The sequence below is a fragment of the Anabrus simplex genome, chromosome X (assembly GCF_040414725.1).
Source record: "Anabrus simplex isolate iqAnaSimp1 chromosome X, ASM4041472v1, whole genome shotgun sequence".
NCBI classification, from domain to species: Eukaryota; Metazoa; Arthropoda; class Insecta; order Orthoptera; family Tettigoniidae; genus Anabrus; species Anabrus simplex.
In genome coordinates this window covers 218569705-218586282 of record NC_090279.1, presented here as the reverse complement: position 1 = coordinate 218586282, position 16578 = coordinate 218569705, and the positions used below count along the sequence as shown (strand labels likewise).

At 42.8% G+C, this 16578-nt stretch overlaps 1 protein-coding gene across 7 annotated transcripts in view; it reads left to right on the top strand.

Annotated features, from left to right (window-relative positions):
- Positions 1 to 16578, top strand: part of LOC136886302 (calmodulin) — a 156916-nt gene that overhangs the window by 117618 nt on the left and 22720 nt on the right. For all 7 annotated transcript variants that reach the window (XM_067159037.2, XM_067159034.2, XM_067159032.2 and 4 more), the window contains one exon: positions 14120 to 14267. In XM_067159037.2, coding sequence (XP_067015138.2) covers positions 14120 to 14267 — 148 coding nt within the window. The remainder of the gene's footprint in view (positions 1 to 14119; positions 14268 to 16578) is intronic.

The window sequence follows — 16578 nt, the reverse complement described above, 5'->3', positions numbered from 1 at the left end:
CTGAACATTGTTCGTGGGCTGGCAACCACCTTTGCCAGCCTCCTCTGTTTAATTTACCTATCTAACCTTTCTTGGTGAACTTTTCTTCTCTTCCAACCCCGAAGATGGTAGATTTGTGAGGCCTCACAAATGTATTAGGCTATCCTCGGGATCAAACAAGTAACTGTAAGGACTGAGCAAAGTCTTCGCGAAATCAATCAATCAATCAATCAATCAATCAATCAATCAATCAATCACTACTGATCTGTATTTAGGGCAGTCGCCCAGGTGGCAGATTCCCTATCTGTTGTTTTCCTAGCCTTTTCTTAAATTATTGCAAAGAAACTGGAAATTTATTGAACATCTCCCTTGCTAAGTTATTCCAATCCCTAACTCCCCTTCCTATAAACGAAAATTTGCCCCAATTTGTCCTCTTGAATTCCAACTTTATCTTCACGCCATTTCTTCACTGACAACTCGGAACATACCACCTAGTCGAGCAGCTCGTCTCCTTTCTCCCAAGTCTTCCCAGCCCAAACTTTCCAACATTTTTGTAACGCTACTCTTTTGTCGGAAATCACCTAGAACAAACGGAGCAGCTTTTCTTTGGATTTTTCCAGTTCTTGAATAAGTAATCCTGGTGAGGGTCCCATACACTGGAACCACACTCCAGTTGGGGTCTTACTAGAGACTTCTATCCCCTCTCCTTTACATCCTTACAAAGAAATCCGATAGTTCACTTCTGCCATACGGCAAGAACCCAAAGATTATCATGTCTGTTAATATCAGTCGTGAAAGCATCAATTATTAAATTACACACACCGCAATAACACAACACTCAATGGGGATAGTTACGTGGTTGATGACCACTAGAATCCAGTTACGTAGAAATGGGGTTCAGCGCTTCCGCTTTCTTTAGCTCAGTTTGTAAGAAGAGCCCACAACGAGAACCTACTAGTGTTCGTAGTAAATAAAGAGTGGATTACGCAGGGAAGAATAGCAAATTGGTTTTGTATTTAAAAAAAGTATGTGGCAAAAGAAAATAAGAAAAAACAAAACAAACATAACGAAAACAGTGAAGGATAACAAGGATAAGAGACGTGCTTGTCATAGAATAATGAATACTAGTAGGTTAAATATAATATTAAATGTAGTAATATATTTCACGTCCACCTCTGTGGTATAGTGGTTAGTGTGATTAGCTGCCACCCCGGAGGCTCGGGTTTGATTCCCACCTCAACCATCCTGGAAATGCTTTTCCGTGGTTTACCACTTCTTCTCTGGTACCTTACGGCCTCTTCCTTGTCTGTCCACCCACAAGCCCCTCTTCACCTCACGCTCCGGGACACTGCCCTTGAGGCGGTAGAGGTGGGAACCCTCGCTGAGTCCGAGAGCAAAACCAATCCTGGGAGGTAAACGGATTAACAAAGGAAGAAGTAATATGTAAATTGTAGTGCCATTATCCTTCTTCCTTAATTTGATGATTAAAGTGCATATGAATTGAGCGAATGCTGGAGAAGGAAAGCGGACGAGTGGAGACAGGTGATTAAGGAGGCCAAGGACTGTAGCGCTGACCAGAAAGTAAGTGTGCAGGGAACAATGATATACAGTTGTAAGAGCCTAAAATTCCAGTAATGTAATTCCAGGAGTGTGCAGCACTGTGTACCAATGAGAGAAGAACCGCTACTTACACCAATGGGAATTGAAGTATATCTTGGCATTCGTTGCATGCTACGTTGAGTAAACTGTCCACAGTGAGGTTGGCATGGATAGCATAGCCATTTCTATAATGGTTAAGCCAGAACTGGCATTCGTGAGGGCTCTTTTTCCGCCGAAGTTCGGATTTCAAATGTTTACTTTCGACTTGGGTCTATAAAGTGTATAAAAATGAATACATTTCTGAACGTTGTTCGCATTTCTTAAAGCCCTCGCGGGCCGCCTGTTCTAGACCATATATCACTGGAGTGGTGGTCATACTGACTCCCTAGTTTCAGACGAAGGGATGGGGGTACTCTATTCTACCAGTGTCATTCAGACTGACCCGTGTCGAACCGAACGTTGCGGTCAAGTGAAGTGACGTCCGGCTGTTCATCCCAGGCAAAACACGACACATCTGTCAGAATGAGTCAATGAGCGACTTGGAATGTTCTGTCTGAGAAGTTTCACAGAAGTTTCGTGTGAAATTTAAACGTCAGGGAACAGTTAACCCAAAGTACGCCTATAAAATTAACTGATAGGAACCGCGGAACTCTGAAACTTACCGTACGAGCCACACATCCTTGTCAACTATTGCAGAGGAATTCCGCCGCAGGTCAAGGGACACAGCCCCTTCACCGCGCGCACGATGCAGCCCAGCATTGCTTCCCAAACTGCCTCTACTCTATCAGGAGAAAGTATCTTTACTAAATTCGCTTTTCAGTTTAGTTAAATACCACAGCAAATGTCTGCCACCGAACCCGCTGGGCAGCCATGATCTTTAAGGCGTCATTGGCCGGGTCGAGTCTGAAGGGCCACGAAAGGCGTGAAAACGAAAGACCCCCTACGCCTCGATATCTCATACCGTCCGGGTCGGAAAAGAACAAGAGTCGACCAGGGGACATCGCATAAATAGATGGAAGTGAGGAGCCTGGAACAAGTAAGTGGAAGCAATGCCAAGAGTCAGCTAAGAGGCCCGTGGTCGCCAACCTACGGTCCCAAGTTCAGACCCCTGGGGCCCCTTTTACGACAGGCAGGGGATACCGTGGGTATTATTCTACTGCCCCTACCCACATCACATGAGAGTACTACTCACAAGCAACGCAGACACATGGTGGCCCTCACATAGTGGTACTAATCATAGGAATGTAGACCTACACATTATGGCAACACAGACCCATTAGGGTTCTCCATATAATGGTACTACTCCTCCCCCGATGATGCCAATGACAGCAGTAGCGGTACATGTTCCTCAGATAGTAGTGATTATTGCTCTAAGAGGGAGCACAACCAGTGCTAATCGCAAGTAAAGCCGACCCATGCTGTTCACCGCGAAATAGTAGTAATCACAGATTGTCTCAAGTATCATCCCTTGCTCGCCTCTTACGACAAGCAGGGGATATCGTGAGTGTCCCCACCCACAGGGGGACTTTGTCCGGCTCCATGGCTAAATGCTTAGCGTGCTGGCCTTTGGTCACAGGGATCTCGGGTTCGATTCCCGGCAGGGTAGCGAATTTTAACCATAATTGGTTGATTTCGCTGTCACGGGGACTGGGTGTATATGTCGTCTTCATCATCATTATCACGACGCGCAGGTCGCCTACGGGAGTCAAGTGAAAAGACCTGCATCTGGCGAGCCGAACATGTCCTCGGACACTCCCGCCACTAAAAGCCATACGCCATTTCATTTTTTCAGGGGGGTCTTTCAGAAAGTGAAAAATGTTTTGTACTGAAGTATAGTGAGCGTCCCCTAATTCACTGTAAAAAACAATAATCACCATCATAAAGCAAAGAGGTTGAATACTTCGAAAGCCAAGACGTTTTTCAACTACGTGGAGGCTATTGGTTTGGACAGGGCACTTTCTAAGGATCGGAACAGAGCACTTCCGGAGAAGAACACACATTTATCTCATCTGTGATACACAATGTTCCCAGGTCTACGAACATGAAGGCTTGTGAATTAGGGGAGCCAAATCTCCAGTGTTTTAATATTGCGATGAGTTTTGGTTTCTATATCCGTCGTCAAATCCGATGGCACCAGCTACAATAGCACATGCAGGTCCGCGACAGACTTCTCTCTCTCATGCATAATACATGATGGCAGCACATGCGGGGATACACAAACAAATGAACATCAAACGAAGCGTTACTTTCTCTTGTTTACTGTTCGCTGATGTATTTACTGATGGCTTTAATATCCCTCATATGTGTACACAGTCACATTATGTGGTCACAATCTATGTAAATAAAACCTTTCTTTCTGTACATTTCTAATATTGGCCTCATAGACCAGGAGCAACTGGAGACAATTGATAGATACCAGTGGCTTCACAGGTTTATGTGGGGAGTGAATACATCTAGCGACTGAAGGATGGGCCCTGTGTTCGTCTTAAAAGAAATTCGATGAACGGTAGTATGGAATGAAGTATATTAACTACGTAAATGTATTTCGTGTGTATATATGTAATTATATATAAAGACCTGTAATATTTTAAACCAATTATATTAAAAATAATAAATAACCAGAGAACCCGCCCTGCCCCGCAACATTCGTTATAAATAGGTCAGATAACTCGTCTTGATACGCCTGTCGTAGTCTTATTGTTCTGCTGCCCTTTTCAATAGTTTAATGAACATTTAATATCGGTACATAATAACTAATTCATTCCTAATGTAGTTTATAAGACTTTTTCCATACAGTATCCATTGTGCTTATCTTATCTGGATCTTAACATTTTCAGACGATCTTGCCCGAGATAGTGCAGTATACAATTGGCCGTGGTTCGCGTAACTAGACACCCACCTTTTCAAGAGGATGTCCCTGCGCCTTATTACTGGTAACGGTCGTTCTGTGCCTACGTCGATGTATTCTAATAGCAGCATGCAAGTTATTAGGAAAGTCCTGCCATCTATTCAGTATACTTAGAAGCTGGGGAAGGTCGAGAGTATGATGTTCAAAATAATATTCTTCCATGATCAGAGGATGTATATACACCTTGACTCGACAGGTAGTAATGAAACATGTCTGTATGCAATGCAATTACTATGGATATCAGAATATTAATGAACGAGTCAGTCGCTTAGCAAACAACTCGGTTAGCGTTAGCCTTCGTCTACAATTATGGGAGTGTTTTCATTTTATGATTATTCAAAGTTGCCTGAACTTAAGAGTCCTATCAGCGGCAGGTAATTCCGGAGACAATAAAACAGAAATGGAGCAAATCGGTCCAGTAGAACGGACGGACGGATTTGCCAAAGCTGTTTTCAGTAAACTCTTTTAATATATAAATATAAAAATCGTGTTCATTAAATATTGACAAGACAGTATCGCCGCCGTACAGGCAAGTGCTCTTCATATCCATTACTTTCCTTAAGACTGATCACGCCTCCCAGCCACATATTGAGACGCAGTCCAACAGAACAATGTTCGTTGTGTTCATTTTCCTGTGCCAGTTTGTACAGGACAAGTAGGAGTGTTTATTGCTGTATAATGCCTTTAAGATTCATTTTCCTCTACACAGCAGCACAGGAAAATGAACACAAGGAACATTGTTCTCATGGAATGCATATCCATGTGTGGCTGACAGGCGTCACTAGTCTTAACCCTTAAATGCGCACTTTATTTTTTCTTTTAAATGTTTTTTCATTCCAAAAAAATACATTATTATCGTAAAAAATTATTTGTCAAAATAAATCTTTTTAATTTATTTGAATCAGTAAAAATGTTAAAAGTTTTGAATGTTTTACGTACCGGTATATGCAAAGCGGTGCGGTTACTGAAGCTAATACCACACTTCAATCTTAGGGATATCCTAGCTCACGAATTTTCTGCGGTAAACAATATTTTACATCTTTTACATTAACTGTTTAAAGTTTCCACTTCGCTCCGGCTGATTAGCAAGAAAAACAAAAGGGTTAAGGGCAGGAAGAGCACTGCGAGATACGTGATCACAGGAGGTAACCCTTAGAGCTGTATATTTGAGTGTGGGTTGGCGAGCTAGGTCTGCTATTCCTTCCACTTAGTTGTGCGCTGGTGGTGGTGATTATTATGTTAATAGCAAGTACAAATTGACAATCATTCTCTATTAATACTCAACAGAGGGAAAAATCGAAGAGGTCCTACACTTCGAAAAATAAACATATCCCCAAAGAAAGATGAGGGCTACGAAGGGCGTGAAAATGAAAGACTCCCTAGGATTCACAAAGCTAATACCGTCGAGGCACAGTGCGTAATTTCAGGAATCTAGCCGGCCAAAAATCGTATCTCGGGAACTAATGGACCGATTTACTTAAAACTTAGTATGTAACTGCTAGTATTGGAGAGAATTAAGTGTGTGGTCAATCAAGCACAAAGAATAAATTACTTCGCCACGAATAGAATTAGTAACCTTTGTAATTTTAATCATTTTTGTTATAGCTTTAAGAAATTAAATAGATGTTAATAGTGGGATATGCTTTTTAGTATGTTTAAAAACAGATACAGGAATACATGTACTAGCCAAACAATTTATTCATTAGAAGCAGTTACATCAGTATCGCTATCGTCACTTTCATTATCTCCTTCGGCAGAACCAGATACAGGAGGCTCAGACAGTAAGTTGAGCACTTCTCGTGAAAGCGGAATCAACTTCCTCCTCCTTGATTTCCCTAAGCTGGTAATATAAGGATCCGACGATAAAAGCAGCCTATGGAAAAGGTCAGTATTTGTGTCTTTCTGGAAGGTTTCCTATTATCTTTATTCCTGGTCTCCTGGGCTTCCTCGGAGAGTTGTACAACAGGTATAATACAGTGCCTAATGACCTCCTCTCCATGACCCAAGAGTTTGTGCAAAGTTACAGGCATGTAGTACGATTTGTATTCTTGTAAGTATAATTGTATAATTTCCTTTACGTGCATGTCAAATGATACTTTATCAATGGCATACCCACACGAAAGAGTTTCTACGAGGGCACGTAGATGGTTTATTACTCGTAAATTTATGTCTACTCCAATAATATCCGTAGAAGTGGAAGCCTCTCTGAAGAATATTCTAGCGGCTTCCATCATTGGTATTGCCAGCACTTTGTTTCGGATACCAACCAATAGAAGCGTTTCCTCCCTGAACTTCTGTAGTGAAGTCATCTACAGTATTTATTTATTGCGTGTGTATTTTAGGCTTTAAGTGCGTAAATGTATTGTGTTGAATGAGAGTTATGCGATAAGCCCAGGTGTGTAATTTATTTCTTTAACATTAATACTGTGATCTTTTGTAGTCATTGCTTCTGTTTTCTAGCTTTTATTGTCTGGATAAATTTGTTAAATGGAATTAAATAAATACATCCCCCGCTCCTCGAGCCCATAAAATTATTTGTCTATTTTCTCTCGCAATTTGCCTTATATTTCAGTGCTGAGATTTCTTATGTGCCGTGGTTTACCTCCGATACTGTACAAACCAAAAGTGACCCCTGTAAACCCCACGTCCCCTTTAGTTCATAAAAGTAATTTGTAGCTTAGTTTCTTCAGCCTTTTGTCTTGAACTTACATAGGGCCTAGTGAAGTGCCGCCGTTTTCCCGTGATGGCGTTGAGCGGAGCAACCCTGTTGTCATAAGAGCAATACTGTTTTCTGAACATGGAATGAGCTATAGTAGGCTAATTGCAGGCTCATCCTGACATTGTTGTGATGCACGTCCTTCTGCAAGGCTCATTCTCTGCTCGAACCATCTTTTGTTGTACTCCAGCAATTTGTCCCTTTTTCTACAATATTTTGTCCAGCGTGATCGAATTTTAGCACACAAAATACTGACAGATTTCATTATTGACTTGGATATATCCTCGGAACAATTCCCAAAGCCTAAATGTTCAATTACAACATTCGCAATATCATCGTTCCGCTTATATTCCCTGCTGTTCCTCAACAGCTCGAAAACCGACCTCCGGGTTACACAGTACATGGCTTCTGAAAAAAAATTATTACTCTCATGGTCGCGCCTGGTCACAGTTTTCCATTCTTTGAAGTATAGATAACTCATCCAAAAGACTTTCATTGCGGAAATCAAAGGCATTCCATTTTGAAAGTCAGCTCAAATTTGTATAATCAGATAGCGCTTGGACACCGTGTACCTGAATTTTAAGTGCATACTCCGGACAACAGTATAGTAATTTTCAGAAAATGCTACATACTACACAAAACACAAACCTTCTTCTAATATAATCACACTGCAAGCTAAATAAATATTTAGTTCTGACGTCTTTACTGAGCCCTCACATAATAATAACTGCGCGCTTGCCTCGCCAGAATGATGCCCTAACGGAGGAGAGCCACTTTAGGCCTTCGCTGAGATTAGATAATCAGACAGCGCGACTTTTCAGTACTTAATTACTGTACCCAAGAGTCTTATAAACACGACTCACAGAAAATGCGCACCAAAGACAAGGGTTGAAAATATCATTTTTGGCCGGCTGGATGCTGGAAATTACCCACTGTGCGGGGTAAGGAATGTCAGGACTGAGCTAAGGGCCCCGTGGTCACCATCCCACACTCGCAAGTGAAGAACCCGTGAGGCCCCATTTACTTGCCTCTTACGACAGGCAGGGGATACCATGGGTGTTATTCTACCGCCCCCACCGACAGCAGGACGGGATGGATACAAGCAGATATCACATTACTTGCCGCTGGCAGAAGAAGTGTTGCCAGTTCAATGAAAACTTCCAGGCCACTGCCTCCTAGATCGTATTATCGATTTAACATAAAAAACGGCCGTACGTGGGAGCAAGATATTTAAATGAACGTGTGCGACTAACACATTGAGAAGAAATTAAACCATTTTCATAATTGTTTGCAGACAGTATTATTCTACTCGAAATGAGAACACGTCCGCAACCCTATGTGTGGAACAAGAAACATAAAACAAGTTCGGAACGAAATGTTTCAAACTTGATTAGCTTAGCACATACGTTGCCACAGAATTCAGCCAGGTTACGTCCGTCCTAACCGGCGATGTGTTTCTCATTCGAGATAACCGACTTCAAATATCAAAAATCGGCACCTAGAAATACGTTTAAAATACTAGCCAATATTACATCACTTTGATGACTACTTTTCAAACCAACGCCTATCTCTATGCTGTCTATTAACGGGTCTCGGCACTAGTTCGGTTCTTCAAAATACCACGCACATCACTTTAATAAAATCATCGATTTCTAACTTCCTCGGACGTGGTGCAGGTTTTAGCTGGAGACACTTCTTCACACAGCCTAGCATAGAAGAGAGAATATTAAAACACTGTACTGTACTTTGAGAACGTTCTGTGCCGTCAAACAACAGGGAAGAATCACTGTCCGACAGCTATCGTAGTGCGGACACGCGCCTTCTGACAAGTTCGATCCTAGGGAGTCTTTACCTGCCCCGTTCTTTGCTTGGGCGATATGTTCATATTTCGAAGCTTCGGACCTCCGGTAGTATTTGAAGGTGCTCAAATACGTCAGCCTCGTGTCGGTAGGTTTACTGGCACGTAAAAGAACTCCCACGGGACTAAATTCCGACACCTCGGGTCGTAAAGCCAATAGCATTATTATTATTATTATTCACTCCACGTATTGCGGACGTAACTGTTGCAGCCTCGGCACGTAAAGTTAGACACTAAAAAGACAAATATCGTCAACCTATTCTCCTTTTTAATGCCTCATCACTGCAGCCAACTTGACTAGTTATAACCATAAGGAACTATAACCTGAATGTAAGCATCGATAACGGAGGTTCCCTTACCCAAGTACAAGTTCAAAGAAACACTCTCTCACCCTCACTCAGTTTAATGTTTATGTTGGTACACGTATTCTTGAGAAGAAGTATACGTCTTGAACGATGATATTTATTTAATAGATCTTTTTAGTGTACTTTTCAAAAGTTCTAGAACTTATGTACTGCTTTCCTTTTCGCACAAGTTCTTGGACATTTTGCTTCTTGCCATCGTAATTAAAATGTATAGATAAGAATTGGACGAAATAAGAGCGCATTAATGAACTGCTGCAACTACGACATTAAATGCCACAATTCTATTTACCTGGTATTATTCAAACAGATTTATAATCCTATAGAAAAATAAAATATGCTTTACTTATACTCGTGAATGGAACACTTCACAGTACGGCAGTGGCAATCCTCGCAAGTCACGACTAATAAGGGCCAATATGCTAGATGAACGATAGCTATACGATATTATGCTCCCTAAACTGTATGGTTGGCGACACTGAATTGAACCCAGCAGTTAGAAAATCACTATGCAACACTACCTTCAGTGTTCCCTTAGTAGCTATGCTTACGTGCCGAGGACTATACTGCCTTCTAGAACAGTGCACTAGCCATACGTCTGTCATTTAGGACTCAACATCAGAAGTGAATTATATAGACGCTTTTGTAATCATGTGCGCCGAGAAAACAATAAAATCGCACGCGTTGTTTATGATGGAACAAGACTAACTCCAATCAGACCTTAATACAGCTATCGATATTAGCTAAAATGGCGCCGTGATTGGTTTGTTCAAATGTAAACATGAGCATGTCTGAAGCATCAGTTTGGTCCTTTCTGCTCGTTTGGTTTGATTAGGAAACGTTGGTGTAGTCGTGTATTTATTCTAGTAGTATTCCTTATTATTTTCCTCCAGATCTACAGTAACAAATACCCATTTGACCTGTTAAATGCGAAAAATAATAAGAAAAATATTAATAACCAGCCTATAAGCCAGAACAAACTACAGTGGAATGAACAACTGATACTGATATGGCCCTTGAACAACTCCTTCTTGGAGGACCAATGGCCATGGTATTGCGGCAAACGGCATATGAGATGAACAATGAGAAACAGCCAAAATTAAAATGGCAAAATAAATAAGGCAAACTAAAATGAAATGCGCCAGTGATAAAGGCAAAATGAAATGTTAATGAGCAACTGATGCTGATAACCTGATGACTTGGAAAGGCTGCGCACCCGCTAGGGCAGGGCCTCTCAAACGCCCAAAATCTCACGCGTGCAGAGCGAGGCGCAAGAGCTCCGTGCACTGTGCATCGGTGCCGCTCGGTGCCGCTCGGTATGGCTCGGATCAACGCTTCGTCTCTGGGCTACTCGGCTATGCTCGGCTCTACTCGGCTATACTCGGCTCAACTCAGCCCGGATTTGGAGCGCTACGGCGCAAGTGGGGGAGAGGGAGACAGGCGGAGCGAGCGAGACAGGCGTGAGGAAAGAGAGAGACAGCGCTATTGCTCCAAATCGAGGAGTGGGGGGTCTGCACTCTGGTCAACCAAGCCAAGTCGTCTTTTGCACCGTGCACAGTGCATGCACCCTGAGAGGCCCTGCGCTAGGGTTACACAACGTAACCCATGTCCCAGATTTGCTTGCCTGAGTAAGCCAGTCTGACAATACAATTCCACTCCTGGAGTACCCTGGCAAGATAGTGATGTTTTTATTGAAATTTGGTTTTAAAACTATTTGTTATATTAGAGTGTGTCGAGCGTATTATGTGCCTGGATGTAATTCATATTACAGCAGATGAACTCGCATTCCGATCAAGTGTACTTAATGCATCGTGATGATTTCGTAGGTACAAATAATTTATTAGGGTGCATTAAAATATTCGAGGATAAATATGTCAATAGAGAGGATGTTTTCCGTGTACTTGATGAGATTTTTTTTTTTGTTTTTTTGTTTTTTGGATAAGGCCAAAGTATACCTTTGTATACCTTTTGACAGTTTTAAAAGTAAGGTTATAAACAGTGATAAAATATTTATTTTATTTGTGAATGAAGATTGTATCCTCTTTGTTAAATTAGAGGACAAGGTATCAACTGATATACTACTACTACTACTACTACTAAACGTTTTCATTCCTCCCCTGAAGGGGGAGGCGGGCCTCTTAGATGGTGACGCCGTCACTCAGGCCGGGAGATTTGTTACGGTGAAGGAGAAGTGCGGAGAAGGTGACGGGGTAGGCGGCCGTGGCCTACACTACGAACTGTCCCTGCATTCGCCTTAGTGCAGGAGAATGGAAAACCACGGAAAAGCATTCTCAGGACAGCCGACGGGTGGGGCTAGGCGTGAAGTCCGGCACTGTGCCCCAGGCCCGTCTCACGAACGCAGAGGCGTAGAGCCAGGGTAGAGCCGTGGCCAACTTTCCTCTGCTCGGTTGGCCGGTCAGAGTACAGAGCATATGGGACAACAACCCACTCTGCATCTACCGACCAACTGATATACTGTCACTTCCAGTACGTATTTACGTTGCCAACGATTTGGGTGTTAAAGTGCTTTAGGTCTATACGAAAATGCATATAGCACCAGAGAACTCAAATCGATTCTCCTATTGATTACCTGAAATGAAACAGATATAGTATAGCAGTTTAGTGAATCATTATCAGAATTGTTGTTATGAGAGATTTGAAAATCGTGAAAAGGTTATGTTTCTAATGCATTTCTTGAACGAGGTAGGCTATAATATTTCAAAGCGTACGGTAATAGAAAGGGAATTCAAATGAATGTATTTCTAAAACAAGTATTGATTTATAGGAAGAAGAATTACGGTCTGGAATAATTTACTATATCTACATCAAGTAGATAAATTTCCAACTTTGAAATAATTTAAGACAACACTAGGTAAACAATTCAAACTTAACGCGCCACTTGGACAACAGCTCTAAATTCAGATCATTGATTGATTGATTGATTGATTGATTGATTGATTGATTGATTGATTGATTGATTGATTGATTGATTGAATTCAAACTGTCACACTTTGAAGCGCATCAGGACTGTTATTTTCAAATGCAATCCTGGACCATACTAGTTCATAGAAAAGACATATTTTGAATTTTCAACATATTGCTTATCTAAATATAGGCTATTTCTAGAGAGTATTGGTCTATTACCCAAAGTAAAGTATTATGTTCGTTATTATCGGTAACTTGGCAATTCAGTACGATAATCAAAAGGTTATGTTTACACTATACAGCGAGTTTCGCTAGCCCAGGGAATGTTTCAATACACGTTGGCCTCTGAGGAAACAAACTGTTTGACTGTGTCTACGATTTCTAACTCTTTCCGAAACTTTTATTTACATTTGAAATGGGCTATTCAATTACAACAAAATGTCTTCTGATGTGACAGAATGGCTCATTGAAACATTTCGGTGTCATTCCTATTTGCACGATACCTGATACGATGATCCTAAAAGTATTAATTTAAAAGAAACATTCTCTACGCTGTACGGAAAAGATGAAAGTCATTGATAGTATTTTCTGCTTAGAAGACGAGATGGTGGTGGTGATTATTGTTTTAGAGGAAGTGCAACCGGGTAAGCAACATATTAGGCCTAACACTGATCAGAGGGAAAAAAATGGAAAGGGTCCAACACTTCGAAAAATGAAGACAAGGGCCGCGAAGGGCATGAAAATGAAAGACTCCCTAGGCCTCGTAAATTTTATACAGCCAAGGTTGAAAAAAAAACCAAGAATTGACCAAGGGAGGTTGGATAGGGTAGATGAAAGTGAGGAGACTGCACAAGTGGAAGCAATGCCAGGATTCAGCTGAGGGCCCCGTGGTCACCAACCCAGGCTAAGTTGAGAGCCTATGGGCCCCTTTTAGTCACCTCGTGTGACAGCCGGGGGTACCGTGGATGAATTCTATCGTATCCACCGACATGGGGTTTAGAAGACGAGATAGCGAGTTCATGGCGACAATTCTATGCTTACCCGTGAAGTGCGAGAGTAATGAGCTTGTCTTATGGCGACGATAGGATATGAAAGGGCTAGGAATGGGAAAGAAGCGGCCGTGGCCTTAATTAAGGTACAGCCCCAGAATTAGCCTGGTGTGAAAATGGTAAACCACCGAGCTCGATAGCTGCAGTCGCTTAAGTGCGGCCAGTATTCAGTATTCGGGAGATAGTGGGTTCGAACGCCACTGTCGGTAGCCCTGAAGATGGTTTCCGTGGTTTCCCCTTTTCACACCAGGCTAATGCTGTACCTTAATTAAGGCCACGGCCGCTTCCTTCCCATTCTTAGCCCTTTCCTGCCCCATCGTCGCCATAAGACCTAAAGCCAATAGCAAAAAAAAAAAAATGGTAAACCACGATCCCACGATCTCTCGAATGAATGCCGCCAGCTCTCTCTTACGATAGACTATTCACGTGAATATCTCTAGCAGCTATACCTTTAAACTATATCTGCACTTCTTCACTGCCTTGCATCACCAAAGAGCTGAAATTGTAATCGTGTCAAATTTTGAAATTGCAATTTTGTAATTACTAAATATTGATTTCTAAGATAATTTCTTAACACCTGATAGTTCTAAATGCAAGAACTCTCATAAGCGTGACTAAAGGAGAGATTCACAAAATTAACCGCTTCATTTACTTTTGTTTGTTTGTAGAAGTGAGTTGTCTCCACTGTTTGTAAATGTCTATGCTACGTCCTGTTTGTTCCAGACGAGGCAAAGTGGCGGCCCACAGCAGCAGCAGCAGAGTGGGACGACGACGAGGACGACGGAGACGTCGACTCCTCCCCGCTCGACCCCCGTGCACACCGTACGTGTGGGGGACAAGACCCACCGAGTGTCCCGCTCCCAGATGAAAGGTGAGACCTTCTGCCTCTGGTTGGCCACGAACTCTTCATAACGTTTCTCAAAGTGACTGAACATGTTGCTGTAAAAATGACATTATATTCTCGGGTAATTCGGAAATAATTGTAGGTGGAAGAGTGATCATTTCAACGTGCCACATATATAGACATCTTGGCCGTGACGTCCGGGGAGCAGGACGGGTACGAAAAAACAGCCGATCTTCAAAGTGTCTTTGCAGAAAGGTAAACAAGCAACCCCATAGCTCTGGAGGGTTAAGTTTCTAACGCGACAAACTGAGTCTCTGTAGACTACCTGGTCCAATGTTATTCGATTCCATGCAGCATCCTCGACGAAATAAGGCCCCAGTATTCCATGACCGGCACGGCGCACCCGTATACTGTGTAGTTGTGTATGACTACATCAACTGAAAACAATATGCTGCAGAGGAAATCGGGATCCTCATACGCTCGGTCGCAGTAGTGTAATCGGGCTCGCTCATTCTCTTCTGTTACACTGAACAACCTGAATGCGGCATGCAGCCCTTTATGCTTGGAGTTTTAGCCATATTCGTCGTAGACTACCTGCTATAGAAGTCGTCCTTGATTCTCGTTTGGGCGCCCTGTTCTCACCTTTCGTTCACATAAGACTGCTCCAGTATGACGGAACTTGTCAGCGACAGCTAACATTCTCCTGTTATTTGATACCTCGTTATTAAATCGCTCCCCTACTGATCTCTAACGTGAAGCGAACTCCGCCCATTCTAACGGCTCACTTCGTATGACCGCAAATAATTGCACAAATCAGTACAACACTGAATTCACAATATGTCAAGCTGTTATATACTTCGTTGCTAGGGGAACCTGAACAACCATTTCAGTGTCGTTGCGTTGCCACCACATACCGTATGTACGGCTGTACAAGTTGACTGGACACAGGGTGGAGATACAGCCCCTTACTTGTAGTTGTGCTCCTCGCCATCAGTACGACCACTTATGCCGCGCAACGTTTCTTTATTTCAACTTCATTTCAGTTGACTCCATTTGCCACTACTATTTACGAGAATTGATTGAACTTCTGGCAGTGAAAGGGGATTTATACGTTACCCTGTGCCATTCGGGAGTTGCTGGTCAAACATCCAACAGTAACTATGTGAATATTACGGGGAATTACCTCCAGAAGACTAGAGCTGAATGCTTAGTCACCATATCAGTCATTTCTCCTCTAGCAGACGCAACACAGAAAACTCTGCTAATGTTGTAACTTGTCTTGTATGACAACAATAGTGCGGCACCATCCGTCCTTAATGTCACAAGAGGTGGCTCCAATGATACCCTAATTTGAAGGTGGTATGCGAAGTAGCTCCATAGGGAAGAGCTTTCGTATGACCGGCCATCCACATGGGCGTGTGCAAGACTACCTTATTTTTCAAAATGAATTCGCTCTTGACCGCGCGTCAAATGTTTTGTTCATTGGCTGCCTATTGGTGTCAGTGGTCTCATTAACTTTCCCAATTTCCACGTTCAAAGTCTTGCAGGCAGTGCTTGAGCGGCAATGGTCTAGCGCCGGGGATATCTTGGTACGACCGCGACGAGGTAAGGGGATATCGGAGTGCCTAGGAAGGTTCCCCATAACTTCTCCACCGAGCTCGATAGGTGCAGTCGCTTAAGTACGGCCAGTATCCAGTATTCGGGAGATAGTAGGTTCGAACCCCACTATCGGCAGCCCTGAAGATGGTTTTCCGTGGTTTACCATTTTCATATTAGGCAAACGCTGGGGCTCTACCTCAATTAAGGCCACGGCGGCTTCCTTCCCACTCCTAGCCCTTTCCTATCCCATAGTCGCCATAAGACCAATTTGTGTCAGTGCGACGTAAAAAAAATCGAAAAAAACGTATCCTTTACAGAGGGCTCGAAGTAGCTGTGTACTGGGCTATGTTCTTGCGTTAGTACTCGGTTGTCGGTCATTCGTCAAAAAGGCTTTGAGGAGGTGCGGAGTGCCCGTGCGAGTTCTTTTTTGCCTTACTCCACATTGTATTACACACGTTCGTTTGTCCTAAAATGGCAATGCAGTGAGGAAAGACTTTTTTTTGTTAGTTGCTTTACGTCGCACTGACACAGATAGGTCTTATGGCGACGATGGAACAGGAAGGGGCTAGGAGTGGGAAGGAAGCGGCCGTGGCCTTAATTAAGTTACAGCCCCAACATTCGCCTGGTGTGAAAATGGGAAACCACAGAAAACCATCTTCAGGGCTGCCGACAGTGGGGTTCGAACTCACTATCTCCCGGATGCAAGCTCGCAGCTAACCGCACGGCCAACTCTCCGATG